Source organism: Linepithema humile, chromosome 1 (genome assembly GCF_040581485.1).
Source record: "Linepithema humile isolate Giens D197 chromosome 1, Lhum_UNIL_v1.0, whole genome shotgun sequence".
Classification (NCBI taxonomy): domain Eukaryota; kingdom Metazoa; phylum Arthropoda; class Insecta; order Hymenoptera; family Formicidae; genus Linepithema; species Linepithema humile.
Genome location: NC_090128.1, coordinates 36,283,800 through 36,306,300, shown reverse-complemented (window position 1 = coordinate 36,306,300; position 22,501 = coordinate 36,283,800). Strand labels below are relative to the sequence as shown.

At 33.5% G+C, this 22,501-nt stretch overlaps 1 protein-coding gene across 1 annotated transcript; it reads right to left on the bottom strand.

The window, feature by feature from the left end:
* Positions 1-10,607: 10,607 nt before the first annotated feature.
* Galk (N-acetylgalactosamine kinase) lies at positions 10,608-21,950 on the bottom strand. Its single transcript, XM_012375491.2, has 10 exons — positions 21,793-21,950; positions 17,251-17,424; positions 16,388-16,555; positions 15,010-15,217; positions 14,162-14,270; positions 13,800-13,957; positions 13,190-13,330; positions 12,765-12,879; positions 11,761-11,965; positions 10,608-11,425 (listed from the first exon to the last, which is right to left on the bottom strand). The coding sequence occupies exons 2-10, from the start codon at positions 17,409-17,411 to the stop codon at positions 11,239-11,241; spliced, it is 1,452 nt and encodes a 483-aa protein (XP_012230914.1). The 5' UTR covers positions 17,412-17,424; positions 21,793-21,950; the 3' UTR covers positions 10,608-11,238.
* Between the last annotated feature and the right edge of the window lie 551 nt (positions 21,951-22,501).

Here is a 22,501-nt window from a genome sequence, read left to right as displayed (position 1 = left end):
AATCCTTGCATTACGCGAAAAGTAAGATAGGTGCACTCGGTAGTATGGTAAAGGGATTAAAACTTAGTGAAGTTAGAGAAGCGTACTCTTTCGTCTTAGGTATCAGACAAGTTGCACTTTTGGATGCTCGATGCGCCTCAAGATAGGAGATTTTCTTTCATTTTATTCGCGAAGCGAACAGAACGCGAACACGGGAAGAATTTGCGGTATCGAACGGAACGAATGAGAAACCGCTTCATTTCACTTCGCGAAATTGGACATGCCACGAAATTCGCATCGATTATCCGTGATTATCTCACCCGAATATCTCCGAGTGAATCTTTACGAACACTTCGAACTTCGTATCGATTCGCGTCTGTATATATATAGCTCTCTTGATACTGGCATTACGCGATAGAGACGCGATAGATATACATACATTCGCAGCGTAAAACTGATACTGACGCTTTTGCACATCAAAGGCAGCAGCCGTGCTTTGTCGCAGTAATTTAGAGACCTTCTGGCACAAAGCGGCAAAATTACGGGTAACGAACAATTAGTTAATTACAATCAATATCGGTTCCGCACACATACAAGTATGCTAAAGTGTAATCAAAATGTACAACGTTATAGCTACAGTATACTATGCGTCAAAATTTGTATCGCAAATATTAACTTATAAATATTATATTAAAAAATATAACTTTATTTTTGAAATTATACTGAAATTTGTAAATGGATAGATAAATAGATAGATAGAAACAGAAAGAGAGTGGGAGGGAGACAGAGGGGGGAGAGGAGGGGGGAGGGGGGAGAGAGAGGGGGAAGAGGAGAGAGAGAGAGAGAGAGAGAGAGAGAGAGAGAGAGAGAGAGAGAGAGAGAGAGAGAGAGAGAGAGAGAGAGAGAGAGAGAGAGAGAGAGAGAGAGAGAGAGAGAGAGAGAGAGAGAGAGAGAGAGAGAGAGAGAGAGAGAGAGAGAGAGAGAGAGAGAGAGAGAGAGAGAGAGAGAGAGAGAGAGAGAGAGAGAGAGAGAGAGAGAGAGAGAGAGAGAGAGAGAGAGAGAGAGAGAGAGAGAGAGAGAGAGAGAGAGAGAGAGAGAGAGAGAGAGAGAGAGAGAGAGTTTTGCTTTTAAAATTAAATATACAAATATAACATAATATAAAAAGATAAAATATAAAAATCTGCAATTTTGCTTTTTTTTTAGTATTTAACTTGTTTAAGTTTTTTTATTCTTTTATATTACTTATATAGAATAAAATGTAAGCCATAAGTATAACGGACGTTATCTATAATTAAATGTCCAATTTTCTCTTAAGAATATAAGTTATGTATCTATCTTTCCGTTTATATTAAAAATTAGAGATTAGTATCGGTGAAATTAAACTTGGAGGAACCACTTTACACATGATATCACACGTACGTCTGTTATTAAACATTCAAGGTTTTACGTGACTTTCTATGTGAACCCGTATCTCTCATGTGCACGCATATATGTGTCACACACACGCACGCACGTATATATCAGTATAAGGAAAGTTGCTTGAATTTATTTCACCGACAAAATTTCAGAGATTACGTACCGCTGATGGAAAAATACGTTGTCAGCTGACACGTGCTGTTTTCGCTTCGTTATAGGTCCTTATAAATTCTAACCATACTAAAAATATGAGGAACGAATATAAACGGTACATGAGTAAATGTAGCTTATGAAGAGCGAGATCGTCAGTTTGTAAGCTCGCTATGTTCCTCGTTTGATCATCAAACATCTTCGTGCATCAAATGTCTTATTTTCCTTATTTACTTTTATCGTAGCACAATATACACAGTAAACAAAACGTTAGTTTCAAGAAGTAGATATAAATAGTGATACTTTTTCTCAGGGAAACTGTTACGCTTTAGGAACACTTGTATTATGATACGGAAAGAGTTTGGAAAATATGCGAGAATATTTGTTGGCTTTACGTTAGAACTCGTTAATTTCTGCGTTTCTGACGTAACTTTATCGTTAACGTCATTATTCTAGGTATGCATTTGAAGAAAAATTACGACACTTCTAGCTCCTTGCTATTTACACGAACAACGGCTGATATGAAATTTTTTTTGGAGAATGAAAGCTAATAAGACGAATTTTTGTTACGGCGCGTTTCTGATTTTATTTTTAAATATATCTGTATCTTTTCATTGTGTGGTAATTTACGGTTTCTTTTTACGAAATACATGTTTTAATGAAAACTCGCTTCCTGTATTACTCTTTCTTTCTTGTCTTTGATACGATAAAACAAAGTATTGAGCGTTTATTCAAAATAAATGAGCTACATTTTTCAGTGTCATCTTTTATTACAGTCTGTATACAGCTTTCTTTTTACGATGTTCATTATTTGCATCGTTTCCTTTCCATTATTTTTGTTTAGATTTCTATTTGTTAAAAATAAGAAAATATATTCATAAGATAAAGATTCGTGTTTTTAAATGACATTTACAATATATTACACGTGTAACTATCATATATTATTTTTTCAAAGGTAAGAAAAATTTCTTACTATTAATAATAGATATTCTTTTTGCAGATTTAAAAAAAATAATTGAATAAACGTTTTTCCCCTTAAATCAAGTTAAGACTTAAAGCTTTTCTGCGTAAAATGCTGAGATTATTTTGATAGTTTTCGATTTTCTTGATAGAATTCATTTTTCTAAAGAAGTTGACTCATGTCCTTTCAATAACGATCGATTTTGGTTGCGAGCGTGGAAACGCATTTACTAGGCGAGGATCGTTACTTTTTATTCTCAACTCTGATGTTATCTTTCGGTTTTAAGTAATCTTGCGCACACAACCGTCTTTGAAGACAATTTCTGGAACAGTTATAATATAGAACTTGACAGTTATAATGTAGAATTGTTTGTTTTTATTTTCAATTTCTGCTTTTCTGGTTTTTAAAGTTAAAAGAAATAAAAAGCTGGTTGAAGTTTGGAACGTTCCTGGAACGATTTTTTAAAAATGATTTGTCGCTCTTGTCCTTTTGCAGGGAGGAAGTTTTGAGACCCACAAACAAAGTACAAAAGAGACCGATCCGATACATGCGTCGGAAGACACCCTTATACCCGAAAAACCACCCCCAAAATCACTTAAACAATTCTAGCCAAGCTAAAAATGACTTGTCGCTCTTTTCCTTCTGCACAGAGAAAGTTCCGAGGCTCTCACACGACATGCAAGAAAGACCGATTTGATACATGCGTCGGAAGACACCCTTATACCCGAAAAACCACCCCAAAAATCACTTAAACCATTCTAGCCAAGCTAAAAATGACTTGTCGCTCTTTTCCTTCTGCATGGAGAAAGTTCTGAAGCCCTCACACGACATGCAAAAGAGACCAATTCGATACATGCGTCGGAAGACACCCTTATACTTAAAAAACCACCCCAGAGCGTCTAAAAAATCCTCGCCTAACAAAAAATAACTTGTCGCTCTTCTCCTTTAGCATAGAGAAAGTTCTGAGGCCCTTTTTTCTGAGGCCTCTTTTTTGCATGTCGTGTGAGGGCCTCGGAACTTTCTCCGTGCAGAAGGAAAAGAGCGACAAGTCATTTTTAGCTTGGCGAGAATCATTGAAGTGATTTTGGGGGTGATTTTTCGGGTATAAGGGTGTCTTCCGACGCATGTATCAAATCGGTTTTTTTTGCATGTTGTGTGAGGGCCTCGGAACTTTCTCCGTGCAAAAGGAAAAAAGCGACAAGTCATTTTTAGCTTGGCTAGAATGGTTTAAGTGATTTTGGAGGTGGTTTTTCGGGTATAAGGGTGTCTTCCGACGCATGTATCGGATCGGTCTCTTTTGTACTTTGTTTGTGGGTCTCAAAACTTTCTCCCTGCAAAAGGACAAGAGCGACAAATTATTTTTAAAAAATCGTTCCAGGAACGTTCCAAACTTCAACCAGCTAAATAAAAGTATTTTTTGATACTCAGCATGCATTGTGAAATTGTATGGCAAAATAAATACATGAAATTTTTTAAATGTTTTACGGAAAGAGATTTACGGAATGGATAAGCACTTTCCGAGTGCACGATTCTGAAACTTTAAAAGTTTGTGTCCCCAGAGACGCCTGTTCACTTGTGAAAGTAACAAGACGATTAAATAGAGTATTAAAGATCTTACTAGCTTTGTATTTCACCTAACAAAAGCTCGCTTCTCATTCATTTCTTTTATGTTTATTTCACTAACAATAAGCTTAAAGCTTAAAGCTTATTGTTACAGACGCAATCATTAGAAGCTGTTCATCTAAAAATAAATTACGTTTCTTTAATTAGGTAGCATTTTTGAATAAACCTGGAGTTTCAAAAAATAGATATAAAAAGTATTTGTTTTAAGTAGATGTGTTTAAATATTAAATTTAAAAATTATTTTATGTTATTTCACATGAAAATTCTATGTTAGCAGTAATGATATTAAAGGGATGTATGGCGTTTATATAGTTGTAAAGATATTTAAATCATAATATATTTTAGAGAGAAAATTTTTATCTTTTCTCGGAAAAAAACTCTCACAGCAACAGCGCAAAAGAGATACATCCGGCTTCTTTCTTGCCTAGGGGGACATAATGTGATGCGAGCATTTAGGAGCACGGACTCTTATAGTATACATTTCAATGGGATAGGATCTTTTGAGTAAATGGAATACTGATATCTCCTTTACGTGACAGATACGTGACAGTATAAAAAGATAGGTGTATTGTTGCTTGAATAATCATAGGATAACGCTGGATTCTGGAAAAATGAGTGCCGTCCGCGCGATGACGGGCCAATTTTTCGATCCCACGTGGACACATGGCACATAGGGCGGTATTCATAGTCCGTTCTTATATTCAAGATCGTCTTAAGCACGAACTTATATTCGTTCTCTTCGTCAGACACAATCTATGTGTGACGAAGAGAGCGAATATAAGTCCGTGCTTAAGACGATTTTAAATATAAGAACGGACTATGAATACCGCCCATAGAAAATTCAGACTAATCTTGGATCTCGAATTCCTTTTGGAATTCGCGAGATTGAGATAAATCTGTCTTCTCGATATTGCTACGCGCTCGTAAATACGGTTTTCGCAAAAAGTTAATCTGAACAAATAAAGGTTGACATTAATTATTTGAAAGCACCCATGTGCGGAATAGATATCAACATTTAACGACTTTAGAAAGAAAGAAAAGAAGGAACGTGCGACAGCGTGGCAGGATACATTTCGGAAATAAGGTTCGATTTGTTTCTGTCTTCCCTTCCGGGCTTTTTTTCTTACAAGACTCGATTCTGAGATAAGCTGTCGTTCGTTTCTAGTTTCAGCGGATACATGATACATATGTGAACCTATATGTAAGCGATAGCACGCGTTTTCACTATGTAGCGAGAAAAATGGAATAAAACTTGCCTCGATTTTGGCGGAAACGAGTTTGGCACCGAAAAATTTGTATCTCGCGTTCTCCATTAAACGCAATAAAATCTTCGGGAATAAAAAAAAATAACGCAACGTGGAGTATAGTTTTACGAGAAAAAAAGAACCCGTTTTATTCGTTTCTGTTTATATCAAAAAATGGTGGCGGGAATTACAGACGATAAATGGGAAATCACCATTGTTCGCGTATAACGTACACGTATTCCGAGAAACCTGATCTTTATCGGTAAAAAAGATAAAAAAGAACGAAAATTCCAAAAGTGACAAAATGGTATAACATGCTTAAGAGGATGCTGGAGTGCCTGACGAACTCCGACGCGAAAGCGCCATCATTTCGATGGAACTAAAAATGAGAGTAATATTATCGGCATAAATCATAATCTAAGTATGAATGTTTGTGTATGCGTATGTGTGGTGCGTGTATATATTCGCATATTATTGTATAGCGCCTCTCTGATATTATCCTGGAACTAATCTTCTGTTATTTTTTCATCTGTTATACCGATATTGGACGCACACGTATGTAAAAATAGTCGGACAAGAATATTTTTTACATTAGACTTTTCAGTCCAATTTTAATAGTTCCGTAACATTCTATTCTGCAGTCCGCAATTCGGGCTGCTCTTATTCAGCGTCTTAAAACTGTTAAACTTTTATAAAAAACGAAAATAGATAGCTCTATACAATATGTTATCCTAAGAGCAGAATAGAAATTAATGAATAGAAACAAATTTTGTTATTAATTCTTTTTTTTCCAAATAAAGTCGAGCAGCCCGAATTCCGTTTTTGTGTACACTTTACTCCTGCAAAAGGATTTACAATTCTATGCAACCAATAAAAAGATATTCTTGTTCGAAAAAATATAATGTCCGGCCGGTAACTCCAGCATCCCCTTAAAGGTGCTGTATCGAGGCGTCGAGGTAGAGTTCTCTCGTATATTTAGACATGATATGTATTATGTATCGTGTATCATGTATCAAGTATTCAATGCACACACACACACACACATTTCAACCTAACCTAACAAATAATTTATTTTTATTTATGTGACTACGGCAAAATATTATTATGTAAAAACTAATCAGCGGTAATTTGCGATAACTTTATAATTGTCAAATTATAAAGTTGAATTTAATAGAAAAATGATGAAGCTTTTTTTTTTATTTGAAAAATATACAAGGAGAAATTTAGTTTAGGAAATTTAATTTAAAATATTTAATTTGCTATTACAATATGTATTAAATATTTTTACAAGAAACTAATCTATTGGTTTTTTAAGTGATATCAAATATTGATTAGACGACGATTAAAGAATTTATAGTCAGATTGGAACAATTTGTACAAAATTTAATTTATATACTTATTTTATTTATAGCGTAAATCACGTTCTTGTTCTATTCTTGTTGAGAATTGCAACGGATATTTGTTGATCAATATTTGAACATGTCTTTAATGAAATAAACATTAAATTTTATTCATGACGAGCGTGTCACATAGACCAAAACATCTTCGGCAAGTTCCGGAGCTGTAATCCTACATGCGTTCCGCCTTTAACTTCAGTTAACCTGTGCGGGTCAAATACACGCTTGCCTGACCGCTTTGTCGCCTGTGACAGGTGCCGGTTAGATTCGCAAGTTTAATCCAACTCGGCTTGAAACCGAGCGACAATAAAGCGTGTAGATAGCTGTAAAACAGTGAAACGCGAACGTGAAATGTTTTCTCTATCAACCATTCTCGTAAAGTATATATTTACATTAATTAAGATTCTGTCTTTTCTTTTTTTGTTTTGTTTTTTTTTGAAGACAAGACTAAAGAAGGTATGAGTAAAGTCATAAACAATTGATTAAGTTTAGTTAATGTTTTCACGAGTGAACGAGGAATGAAGAACAAGAAATTGAGAATGGAAGGAACAAGGGAGGGCTCTCTTTAAGGGCTCTGCCCACACACTTTAGCTTTAACTTTGGCTTTAACTTTTACTTTGACTCATATTTACGCGATCGAATACTTTGCGTCGGACAATTCGTCCGTATCTAAATCGCTTTAAGAAACAAAGTTAGTATATATCTTTTTACGAATGGCTGTGACTTTTTTTCATAGAACCGCGCTTATCTCATTCTGTTAACAACGGATCCTTTTGCGGTAGCGCTAGGAAGTAATACCGCGTAATTTGCAAGCATGCAGTACACGCCCTGCCACCGTACCGCCCTTACGTATATACACGCTCTCGTTGCATAACTGACCTTAGGTAGACCCCGGTATTCGCGCTGCAGCGGTCATTACAGTTGCGTATTAGTGTCGTCTGATGCGAAATCACGGATATAACGAGCACGAACGTGGGATTAACGTGAGATTCCTTGAAATACGTATAGAGATTATTAGGTCGCGCAATATTAGTTATCAAACTCTCTAATGTTAATGCGCAGCAATCGCAGAAAAAAATTTTGACGGCACATTTTAATATTTATACGCAGTTTATAAATATTAAAAAATTTAATTTATTATTTATACGATATTTTAACTTTTTTTTATTTTAGTTGTGCAATTATTATTGTGACGATATTGTTTTTTGTTTATCTTACTTTATTTTACTTTAATAACCAAGAGTTGATACTTGAAAAATAATAAGTAAAAAGCGTTATATTTTTACGAAAACATATATTTTAAAAACACGTGAACTTCAAGGTAAGCGAGTGTCGGAATTAAATTGATCTTTTTTCATTTTATCATGTGTACAATTTTTTAATCACGATTTCCAATAAAAAGCGCAATATTCGAGCTGCTATTCAGAGTCTTATCGAACGGTATTACGCGTTTACGTCTAGGATATTGCAAAGGAAATTGCAATTTTATTTAGAGTACTTGTGAAATTGGAATTCCTATTTCAATTACGTAGAATCTGTTTTTCTGAAGATATAAAAACCTGTATATTTGCTTTGTCTGTGATAATGACCTTTTTATTATCGCTTTTCGCGTATCCTACGTGGAGAGTACAAATAAAACATTGTTATTTTAAAATACACAATACGAGTAGAACAGGCTAATTTTTAATTGTGTTTTTAGATACTGACTTACTATGTATTTTTTTATATAATATATGTGGGATAGATAATTTTGACCAGAAGTAACGGGAAGAATAACAATTTATTAACAGTATACAGAAAAATACACAAAGACTCTCGAAATGCACCAATGGCTCGGTACACGCTCTTACAACTCATGAAACTCTGTCTCTGACTCTGATTCTAACGTTCGAAACACTGTGTTTTCTTGAAATACTCTAAACACACTGTACACTTGCTGTACAATCGCTTGTCCTTATATTCTCTATCATAGATTCTCAATTTCCAATCACGCTTTTACACCTTCTCGTTATTTTTCTTCAATCGCACACCGCACTCGCTTTCATACGCCGCAGTCTCTCAAAACAGTCATATCGCACAAACAATCATGCATCACACGTTTCAATATTATCTCTCATTATGTCGTTCATTCTCTTATTCTCTCACTCATTCTCTTATATGCTTATATCTTATAATCTTACTCATATTAACTTTATGTTTTTAATTAAATATTTTGCAAAGTGCAGAGTGTTGTTTACACGTTTTCTCACTGATAACACGTAGAATATGTCACAGAGATGTTGCACCACACATTTTATGAAAGTAGTGCTATGCAGAAATATACCAGGAAAATGAAGTCCAAGCTCAGTGACCAACTTTGTGTTCGCTGACTATTCTTGGAATTTTCACAGAGACATATCTTTTCCGAAACATGTAGAAATCCTGGTGTAAAGCATGTTCTGAATAATAATGATGTACTCAATGTATGCGTATTTTACAAACAAATGGGTCAAAAATAGGTCAAGATTCTAAAATAGCATTAGAAAGCAATAAATTATTAAAAATTTTCAAAAAGCAAATAGATTTTCATATGTATTAATTTCTCATTTGACTTATGACAATGACAATTTTATAAATTGAATATTTCGAATGCAATTGCTCGTAAAATCAGTTAATAGAATAAAATTATAACTGCACATGTAACTAAAATGTCGATATTTATCACGCGAGACACTTTTCTCAACGATATCTGTAATCAGCATCTGATTTCAATTTTATTGAACATTTTCCTGATCCAGAATGATCGTCTTATCGGAGCAATAGCATTCGTGCGATTGCAGTCAAAAGTGACTTCACAAGAAGACCGGTGATTATTTGCCGTAAAATTTATCGACGGCGGAAAATCAATATCCGTGTCGTGGGTTTTAAAGTAACAGGTGCAGATCCTATCTCGCGAATAAAAATATCTCGTATTTTTCAGATTTTTCAGATAATGTGTTATATATATTCAAATGATATGTGTGTATTCGATGGTAGTTTTGTGAATAGCGATTGCTATTAAACCTGTTAAAAAATCTGTGTTTCGTTACTCGTTGTCATGTTACATTTCAATTAGTGTTACATTTCAATTAGAATATAGCGAAGTAACGAAAAAATATAAATTAGCTTTATAAAAAATAAAAGATTTGAATATTTTATATATTTGAAATAATCGAAGAGTGAAGCAAAGAAAAGTGAACATCTCTGATAATTCGACTGTGAAACAAAAGAATAAACATTCCTATCTTTACACAAATGCATGCATTATTACGCATTTCCTAAATTTTATGTTTAAATAATTATATGAAAATTTCTGAATTTTTGGACTTGAAGTTAGACCCGAACAGTTTGAACTGTCCAAAAATATTTTCAGTTTGAAAATATAAATTATTTAACATTCTCGAGATCTCTCGAAACGCGCGATTCAAATTACTCGACCATCTAAAATTTCCGAACACTGATATAAATTATGATTACATCTGAATATATTGCGTTATACACTTTAACTATGCAAAATGCATTATATGCTTAGTATGCAACACGCAATAGCAGTAATTTAACATGGGAGTTGAAGCGAGTAAAATTCTGCTCTAGTTTCACCCCCCTCGCCCTTCATTACTCTCCGTTGTACTAAACTTTCGTAACTCATTAGAGGTTTTATCTTAGTTCGTCGTACAAGAAGCGCAAAAAATATGCTAGATATGCACACAAGCAAAGAACAGAAAAAAAATATATACACAATATATTTATAATAATCTATATATGTCTTGTCTTATTTTACTATCTTTTTGTCGGGTTTTGAAATTATTTGCCAGGAAATATGTTTTATCGTGAATTATTTATTTATAATTATCTCATGTAAAAAGATGAATAATTATTTGCATGAATTATTGCATATTACATATTTATATTATTATCTAAGTAGTCGAAAATTCTAACAGTTTTAGAATACAAACTGTAAATTCTTTTTACGCGATATAATTAAAATATCTAGATGTAGTAATCACAGAGGAATATATAGATAAAAGCTGATATTAGTTATTAGTTTCTGATATAATTCTGCAGCTGGGGATTAGCGTCAGTCTTAGTTCCGAGAATGTAGTGTGTTACAAGGTACTCCATTCGACAAGTTTGATTTAACGTTATCGTAGATGGGATTAATATGTGTAGCAATTAATTAGCAAGGAAGAACATTTTGGAATAAGCGTTCATTCGGTTCCTCGTGAGTTCAGGCTTGAGTATTAATAATACAAAGGAGTCGTCAAATTCTACAGCTTATATCCTTACGTCAATAAAAATTTATAATGGATGGCAAAAAGGAGGGCCAAGAGGGGAACAAGCGGAATAAAGTAAAGTGAAGAAAAATGATGAAATATTAATAAAGAGCGATGACACGACCCGAAAAAAAGTTACTACAGTTATTTATAGCGCGGGCTTTAGAACGGGCGATTCAGAGCAGCCGTGGTGTAAATAACGTGGTGTAAATAACAGCACCCTGATTCGGTGCGGTCGGGAACACCATATCCTTGAGCTCGATTGTGCTCTTTGTGGCGTTCTGACAGAGATCCGCGCGAAGCGCATCCACAAATCGTTGAACTTCGTTTTTGCAGATAATAGCCACAATGCAACCGCCCCAACTGCAACACGGAGTAACGAAATTTAATAACGAAAAACGTTTAATTTTTTAAAATTTAATTATTGTACGAGAGTAAAAATATCAAATTCAGACGGCTAAATTGACAATTAAACTGTTGGATCTTTCACGAGTATGAAAAATAATATTACTAACACCAGTGTGTAATAAAAAATAGTAAATAGATTTTTTAAATATATTATTTAATGAAATACTTCGTCGTGAGAAACATTTTATATCCGTGAGAATAGAATCTAACTCAAGTGTAACTCACACACTTCTTGCCGCGTGTGCATTATTACACTTTTAGCTTGTAACATGTAATAATACACCACTTACCCAGCGCCTGTGAGTCTAGCGCCAAGTGCACCGCAACGCACGGCTCTTTCAACGAGCGCATCCACACTAGGATGGCTACACTCGTACAGTTTATGAAGACTGGCGTGGCTCTTCGACATCAGACTACCCAGATGCTGAAGCTTCTCGTGTTCCATTTTGTCGCCTTCCTCGTTTACGCGGCGGAACGCGAGCACTCTGCTGGCCTCTGCGGTGTAAATGCAGCGATGTAGTTAATCGACACGAGTTTATTGGTTATCGCGATAATAAACACCACCGGCGCTTTTTCATGTGATAATGACGTAATGTAACAGTTAAGGAATATTTGCATTTAATGAGATGCCAATCGATTTGATGTTAATTAATACGCGCGTCTTCTCGTTATTATTATTATTGTATCGAAAAAGGGCTAATTATGAAATAGAAAAAAAGATTGCATAAGAAATTTAAATATTTCATAACCGGAACGTCATCTCTCTTTTCAATTAAGCTTTTCCGTAGTATTTAATTTGAAAACATGAGCTCGAACGCGATTTTTCCACAACGTATGTATGTAGAGATCGTAATCTATACATATGTCCGTCAAAATAATTTATAGCTTCGTAGAACATTGATTGATCACTGAAACATTTTTATGCATAAAACTTGTCAGGACGTGCGATAACTTCATTATAGAACGAGAGTTCGATCTGAAACTTTTCACGCTCCTTTTACATCGTCGGTAGTAATAATACCAGGAGATAAGATGGAAAACAGTTAAATGCTTTTATAATTGAGGTAGCAAATGGGATGAAATAAAGTTTACTTCTAACTTTTTTAATAGAACACTTTCGCAACATTTTCAAGCGCGAAGTTCACAGGGAAATGTGGTGTGAGGGCAACCTTTTGCTTGCGTGAAAAAAGTTAAGAATACATTGGCTGAAGAACGGGAGGGTAAGCTCTCTTGATTTATCGGATATAGAATCGCGTTTTACGATTTACCAGCGCATGAAAATTGATGCTTTTACCTTGAAAAATGTGCAGAGCTCGTTGCTGCAGCTTGAACGTTTGCGAGGAATTAAAGGAACTGACGAGAGACATCTTCTTCAGTCGCTCATAGTCTGTATCGAGGGTCTCGCAGATCTAAGGGAAAAATTTATATTCCGTCGATAATATTCTCTTCTGTGATTCGTGCCGTCGACAAGAAATACAGTTGGATAGGAAGTCGTTTAACGCGATTAAGCGATGATTTAATGCTACATGAAATGCAGTTCATTTTTCATCATTTTCATCGTTTTTAATAACATCTTTTCGTGGCGTAGTTCATGAAGTTTACTTTTTTTCTGTAACACGCTTCTTTGATAATCTCCAGGAAGATCCGCACTCCCGTCGAGATACTACAAAAAAAGGAAAATCTTGTTTGCTTATTATTGATAATGCAACAAATATGTACCTCATCAAAAGTATATGGCTCTTCGTGTAGATCTGTCATTACTACGGTAACCATTTCATCCAAGTCAAAGGACAGCTTTTCCTGAATGTCGATTAATCTTTGAACGCGCTCCCAGTCCTTGTTTCTTTTTTTGGCAATCATCTACACACAAAATATATTCGTTCATATTCAGTCAGTTGAGAAAGTAATCGTACTATAAATAAAAAATTAGGTCTGTAAAACTTTTACTTCTCTCCATTGTCGATGTTTGCGCGAAAAGAACTTGCTTTTGAAGTGGAAAGAAAAGCGAGGGAAATAAAATTAGGGAAGCCGTGAGAGTTAGAAAATGTCCTGAATAAACGCGAGGTGCATCGATCAATGTCCCTCGGAGGACGAAGAGCTTCAGAGAAAACCGTGAAAGTCGGAAAATAGGTTTTATTAGTGAATATAATTTTATTCGCGAATAGTTTCTAGATTTATATTTATGGATTTCTAAAGAGCTTGACGTATTTCGTGCTAAAAAAATCGGATTAATAAAATCGGATTTAAATTGGTATTTGTAAATAATAATAGCTGTAATAAAAAATTCTATTTTTGGATGCGACATTATTGTTGACAATATATACAGTACCTGCGCAGCTAATCGGCATTCCGCAACTCTGATATTAAAGTCGGCAGTCGAGGCTTTATTGTGATAAGCTTGGCTATGCGCTATTACGAACACTGCGTTCTCTGGCAGTGTAACGTCGGTGGCGCGTAGGGGATTAAATTCTATCAATTTTGCCGAGCCTTTACGAACAAAGAAAAAAAGTATTATAAAAACTGAATTTCTTGATATGAGAATCTCACACTTTATGCTTAATTTTGCGATTGAATAATAGCAAATTATTTTCAGTAAATTAATTCAATTTATATATTTTTTAAAATTAAATTTTGTAACAAATAGCTTATTATGCGAAATATATATATATAATTAATGCAAACCGTAATTACCTGCTTTTCCAAGAAAAGCGATAGCCTGATCCATCCCGCCGCCCTGAGTGCCGATATGTCTCTCTGCTTGAGCACTGATAGTCGCCAATTCATGTTTCGACAATTGGCACTACATAATATAGATATTGTCGCCAGATAATTATGACTATTCAGGATTAAATTGACTAGGAGGAGAACTGATCAGGATTCTATTGTACTGATCCAAGACTTGAATAAAGAGGGAGGAAAACTTATATAAGAACGAAAACTTCCGAATCAACTAATATGTAGGGCATCAGATAAGCCGGAAGTTGTGAATGACAAGATAATGACACATATACAAGAACAATACAAAGGATCAAGGAAGTTTGCTAGCTATTTGAAAGTTCTGCTAGCTATCCACTTCCGATATCCGTTTGTGTAAACATAGCGAAATCGCTAAAGGAAATAAGATCTACATCCGAGAACAAGAAAAACAAAATGACAGAATGCAATACGGAGTAGTGATCGGTAATTCGATCCGTTCGGCAAACACAATACTTTCCAGAGCATTCAATTTTCGTGAGAAATACATGATATGTTCTAGAATTGCTCGTACAAGTTGAGAAAATATTTTAAATCGATGAAAATCCGGGAACACGAATAATTTACGAACTTTTATATTTTAATATCCGCACGGTCGACTTGTCACTTATTCATTATTTGGAAAATTACATATAAATATTTTACAATGCGACGCAAAAAAACGATAATATAAATATATATAATATAATATAATATATTATTTATATTATATTATATTATATTATATTATATTATATAATAATATATTTAACATTCGACATAAAATGAATGATTAAATCGCTCACCTGACTGACATGCACAATTGAAAGGAGCGCGGCTGAGACAAGTGCGCTAGAACTGGAGAGACCAGAATTAGGAGGAATGTTGCCCCATACCGTAGCTAGGATTCCCGTAGGGACGGACTTCATGGAGATTACCTCCAGCGCTCCTTTTACACCGCACAGAAAATATTTGTACCATGCCGGTCCGCTCTCGCTATCGCTAATGCGAGATCTGAAATGCGCGTTTTTGCTACTTACATTTACAGAATTTTAACCGCTGCAATTGAGATAGGCAAAAGGATAGTATGTTGACATTACAACTTTTTACAGTTTACTCGAAATATTCTTCCCCTTTTTCTTTCCTTTTATACGTAATTAATTAACATAAATATGCAAGGCGTACTTGTTGAAGTGTTCATTCCTTTTTATTTTTCAAAATGAAAAATCAAGTAGTATTATTTATTTTTTAAGCTAAAGAAACGTGTGATTTTATAAATTATTATTATAATTATAACAAAGTTTTATATTAATTTCATATTAATAATATAATAAAATTCAATTCAGCTATAAAATTTATGCTCCATTTATACTCTGTTTTTTTAGTTAAAGATTTTCTTGCCGCTTAAAAGGCAGGAAAAAGTGATTAATTATGATGGGACATTCTGTATAATATATAAAAATCGAAAGATCGATAATGATATGTTCGCTGAGTCTGCCAGCTAACTTATATTCTATCTGACGCGGTTGCGCGACATTGAATAATGAATGAGATTAAGAAAGTTCGTATTATCTTCCCGGATATTATGTCGGGAGCAAAGAAAACGCGAGGGTAATTTAATCCAAACGAGAGCGAGGTTGTGCGAGAGTACGATCTGCTTCTTTTATATTACTCATAATACACATAAGTTTGTCGGGTCATCCGTCATTTTTTCTCCAAGTTTTACATCGCAAATTAACTATTTTAATTTTCGTTTGGTTTAATTTTATTTACTCGCAAACCGAAAAGGTCCTATCTCAATCATTGCGAACGCACGTACATTACAAAGATAAATTGCACATAATTCTAGTTTCAACCTCGTAATTCAAGATGGTCGTAGTTGAAGGATCACGAAGCTTAAATTGTTAAGGGGCTACAAGTGTTTGAGACCACAACTGCCAACGCGACAGTGCGTTATGATATTATATTATATGTCACGTGCAAAATACTGTTATACACTGTACAAAATATAGCTTGGCATAAAGCTTTAGTAACTTCAGAAAAGCAAAAGGAGGAGCTTCTTTAAACCTATAATGTGTCGTGCAAGTTTCTAAAAAAATAGCCGAGAAATTGCCAACTTGTTTGAACTATTAACTAACGCTATTCATTTAACAAAGTTAAACTGTTATTGAATTATACGCTCACCCTACATTCTCGAAACTGCATCGAAAGTCCTTGTATTTAGGATCTACATTGGTGAGGTGAATCTCATTATCTTTCGACAATGCTACTGCAACAAGTATATCTTGTTCAATGGCCATTGGACAGACGGCATACCCACAATAATCGATGTGCTCGCCTATCAGATTTACTCTGTAATAAGATTACAGAAATAGGGTCATTCGTAAATGTACACTCAAAAAAATATTTCGTTGATGTAGTTAGATTTCTAGATATCGCAACAAGAATGTATCGCTATTTTTCGTATCTGTGAAAACATTGTTTGTCACATATAGAATTTATAGCAGTAATGTTCTAGCAATAGCTTCTGAAAAATTTAGGTACCATTGCTAAATGTTATTCATTGCATGATCTAACACGTGATTGATCTTATATAGATAGGCGCTTTAGAGAAACTTTCTTTTTAAAGTTCACAAACAATACAGATATATATTCTGTTTCTGTCATCTAAACTGATTAAGTAATTACATATGCAATATCACAACAGTTGCTAATCATTTATCTGTTTTAGTTAATTTTTTACACCTAGAAAATTTTAGCTATTATTGCAAGATCATTTTTTTGAGTGTATATCTATATTTATTGAAAAAACAATTTTTAAAATGCACAAAAATCAGAAGACTCGGATAATGTTGCCATGTATTCAAAAATCAGAATATAAATTTATAAACGATTATATTGCATTAATTATATAATATTTTATATAATTAAGCACATTACATTTTACATAATTAATTATAATATAATATTTTATACAATTAATTTTGTATAGTGAAAGAGAGTGTAGAATGTACAAAGTGATTTTATCATATCAAAAAATAACATACCTTCCCGGCACTCGAACGAAAAATATAGGCTCTGCATTATATTTAGAGGTGAAATGAGTGGCCAAGATCTTCAATCGCGGTGAAATATCGGCGGTGGGTGTCAAGATAGGCACAAGGTCATCCGCTTCGATGACATGGGCCCCGTTATCTTGATGGGACATTCCTAACAGCCAACTACGCGCAGAGATATAAAAAAACTTTTTAAAATTACAGGACATTCCACGTCCAAATTAATTCCTGTCATTTGTAATGGAAGTTATATCTGGGAGTTTCATCATCATTTTCACCCACGATTAATCTAATGAAATTACGCGGTTGCAAAACTTATTGCATGGTTGAATGCTTTCTCTCGGCATCGGCGGCAATTTCCCTGGTAATTACGGTACTGTTATAATATAGCTTCAGCAAACATGTTCAGTAAAAATATGTACGTAGCAACCCTGTTATGTAATCTCAATTTTAAGACCTCTGTGAAGTTGGCATCCCATTTTTAAAAAAATCAATTTTTTTTAGAGTTTTGAATGCACCCCAAAGAGTTTTAGAGTTTTCCATAAAATTTATAAATAGTTCCGGCGAATTAGACAAAAAAATCCATTATTGAAAGTATGGGGTGCTAACTTCAAAAAACGTTATCACAAAATTGACGATAACAGCTTAATCGTCGGAAATAATTGAAAATATCATTAGAATTATTTGTAGAACTCTTAAGGTGCTACCCAGAACTCCAACGAAAAAATTAAAATTCCAAAAAAATTTTATTCTTATTGGAACTTAGAATATTTTCTTAATCGGTGATACGAAAAATAGCGAGAACTTGTTATATATTGGTCTGAGCGCTTTGAACCTTAATAATTATCGTTAGAACTCTTGAGGTGCTACTCAGAACTTTAATAAAATAATCAAAATTTCAAAAAAATTTCTCACTTTTCCTGACCTAGAAAATTTTCGATCGGTGATACAAAAAATAGCGAGAACTTTTTTGGAATTTTGATTATTTTATTGGAGTTCCGGGTAGCACCTCAAGAGTTCTAACGATAATTATTAAGGTTCGAAGCGCTCAGACCAATATATAAAAAATTCTCGCAATTTTTTGTATCACCGATTGAAAATTTTCTAGGTCAGGAAGAGTGAGAAATTTTTTTGGAATTTTGATTATTTTATTAAAGTTCTGAGTAGCACCTCAAGAGTTCTAACGATAATTATTAAGGTTCGAAACGCTCAGACCAATATATAAAAAGTTCTCGCTATTTTTCGTATCACCGATTAAGAAAATATTCTAAGTTCCAATAAGAATAAAATTTTTTTGGAATTTTATTTTTTCGTTGGAGTTCTGGGTAGCACCTCAAGAGTTCTACAAATAATTCTAATGATATTTTTAATTATTTCCGACGATTAAGCTGTTATCGTCAATTTTGTGATAACGTTTTGTGAAGTTAGCACCCCATACTTTCAATAATTGATTTTTTTGTCTAATTCGCCGGAACTATTTATAAATTTTATGGAGAACTCTAGAACTTTTTGGGGTGCATTTAAAACTCTAAAAAAAAATTGATTTTTTTAAAAATGGGGTGCTAGCTTCACAGAGGTCAATTTAAGCCTCTTATTCTCGGTGTAGTTACATTATTATGCAGTAAATAAGCATATGAAAAATTAGAAACATATTGCTAATTAATTCTAAATATATCTAAATAATTTAATACGTAATGTAAAATGTATACATATTTCACGGCACACGTATGTATAGTCGAAAATATATAATAAAAATATATTAAATATTTTATAAAAAATGTTTAATATACTTGAAATATGTATTAAATCGATATACGACGATTTTTATACTCTTTATAATTTCAGTCAAGAGATAAGAACATTTTGATAAAAATAATCTAGAATTACATTATCTTTCTTTATCCAGCCATTATGCGACAATTTAGAGTGATTCTTTTTATATCACGAGCAAGTATATTAATAATAAATTTTTTGCAGGTAAATTTCATTACCTTGTAAAGTCGCTATCTCTCTCTCGACTCACCGCAGGGCTTTTATTCAAACGCCCATCAGTGTCGCATAGTGCGAGCTGGCCCTTTAATTTCGCGCGGGACCGATATTTGATAGAAATGACATTAAATATATATACACACACACATATGCACGCACACCCGCAACGTGAACCGCATAATAAATCTGTTTTATCGTGAAATTGACGGGTTAATGCGGCATCACGGGCCGAACAAGATTTACGAAGCTGTTGATGCGTAACAGCATAATTGCATTTGCGTTGCGATTGTACCGGAAATCGAACGATTAGCAATTGAAGCACATTGTTCTCATTAACGAAAATGACGTTTATCTGTATGAACTACCCGATTTTCTTAGACTAAGGTGTTTATTCAAAGATTTTTATTCGTGCAGTTCCCTACAATATTGCAAGTTGTTACATGCGCGGTGCAATGTAATGATAAAATGGATGAAAAAAAGCTAGGCACTGTTCTTTTGACTGAACTTTTACAATGCAATTGACACAGACACAATTTTCATATTACAAACGCAATCCTAACAATAAATAGAATAATGTAGGAAAACTGATCTTATTGGAAATCTGAATAAACCTTTATCATGGAAAGAGATTTGATACAAAGTTTGCTTATACTTCCGTATTGCATTGCAAACAAATCTTATTTGCGGTTCGCATTATCGAGTTTTACAAGTTTAAACCTTGTTTTTTTTATTGAATGATAAGATATATTGATTCTATACACGTGCAAATAATGTTATCGACATAATAGAACATTATTATACTTTAAATTATAAAAATTCATATCAATTTTGAATGTTATAAAATTAACATTTTAAATTTGTCATGCATATGCCAAATATTAATGTCTGATTAAAGAAATCAATCGTTTAAGGGGATGCTGGAGTTACCGGCCGGACATTATATTTTTTCGAACAAGAATATCTTTTTATTGGTTGCATAGAATTGTAAATCCTTTTGCAGGAGTAAAGTGTACACAAAAACGGAATTCGGGCTGCTCGACTTTATTTGGAAAAAAAAGAATTAATAACAAAATTTGTTTCTATTCATTAATTTCTATTCTGCTCTTAGGATAACATATTGTATAGAGCTATCTATTTTCGTTTTTTATAAAAGTTTAACAGTTTTAAGACGCTGAATAAGAGCAGCCCGAATTGCGGACTGCAGAATAGAATGTTACGGAACTATTAAAATTGGACTGAAAAGTCTAATGTAAAAAATATTCTTGTCCGACTATTTTTACATACGTGTGCGTCCAATATCGGTATAACAGATGAAAAAATAACAGAAGATTAGTTCCAGGATAATATCAGAGAGGCGCTATACAATAATATGCGAATATATACACGTACCACACATACGCATACACAATACATTCATACTTAGATTATGATTTATGCCGATAATATCACTCTCATTTTTAGTTCCATCGAAATGATGGCGCTTTCGCGTCGGAGTTCGTCAGGCACTCCAGCATCCTCTTAATATTAAAATAAATAAAATTTATATTTTAGAATAAATAAAATTCTTATTTTAGAATAAATAATATGCGACGCGAAAAGGTATCAATTTTATCATTTTTATATTATAATCATATAAAGAATATTTCAAGTATTTTTTTAATTAAAAATTTTTTGCTTCTTTAATAAGAATGCAAGAACGCATTAATAACATTAAATTAATGAATCATTAAATAAAAGGCGATTAAAAGGCAAGTAATTTATTAAAATGTCAGTTTATCTGTGATCTGTTCGATCAGAAATAGCGGTCGGATGAGATTCAATATAGATGCATGTGTCAGACTCTTGTATTTGTAAATGCGTATCAGTTGGAGAAACTAGTATTGCGTCTGCCTTATGAAATTGTTACGTAGCTCAATCGAGCATCTGTTGCTAATTTCGCGATCGTAGATCTATTATTTTTTTATACATGAGAGAAAATTGAACGATGCCATTATAGTTTGTCAAAGATGTTTCTCTGTCAATAAAAATTATAATTATTTCAAAGTCGATTTTCTGCTTCGATAAATAAAATGTATAAATAAAATAGAGATTTTTTTTCATTTAGTTATAATATGCAAGTAATCAGTTCTTACATTAAAGATGTCTCTTTAAAATTCACTTCAATCAAAAATCTCATTAAAATTTTGTAGCGTACTATGAATGTTCACAGTACTAAAAGAGAACTTTTATGAATTATGAAAACACCGTTTCAAGCACCATGAAAAAATACCGACAAGGTTCGGTCAGATATTGCGATCTTTATTTGATGCATTACACGCGCATTATCTCGTGACACTCGGTTCGTAATAACGTAGATAGTGGTGCCTAGTGCAACGTGTGCACTCGTGCATGATTGTTCGCGCGTAGTTACAACCACACCGGCGCCCATGTCGCGTCAGCTGTTCATTCGTCGAATACGGAAAGAATATTGTACGACGTGGCGGTGGATTTTAATAAAATTTCTCGGAATTCTCGGTTAGCTTTGACAGAGGAATAGGAACGTACCTTGTTCTGCAGCTGCTTGTGACAGTTCACGGAATAATGCGACGCGTTATCGCTGTTGATTAACCTTATCAACACGTGATGTCTTTTTTCAGTGTACGACTACAGCGCGTACCACGAAGTACCACTTATCGATCTGTATATCTTACGAGGTATAGCACGCCGTCGGATGAGTCGCTGCTATGTATGATTCGCCATACTATTCGCTGTTATACGTAGCGGGTTATTTAAACACATTTAAGATAAAACGTGGAATATCATTGAGATATTTTCAAATTTAAAATATTAACGTAAAAATTTTTGTAAAATTTAAGCAATATTTTTACAAATTCACGAATCCGCAGATTCTGATTTATAGATCCACAGAATTTACTATAATTTTTTAATACTATTTTGTTGATAGGTACGCTAATAATGTACTTTTTAGATTATTTAAATAATCTGACGATAATTGAATAATTGATATACATTTATTTATATTGAAACATATTATATCCAACAAAATTTATATTTAACAATAATGTTTTTAATTATATTTCAAACTTTTCTCTTATTATATATTTGATATAGGTATTTTAATTTATTTTTAATGATGCATAGAAACTCTTACTTATTTCTTTTTGAAACAGTTGATCAATATTATTCATTAAATTAGTATACCATCTTAAATTAAAAAAGTTGCATTATATTTTTCATGAAACTATTCTAGAAT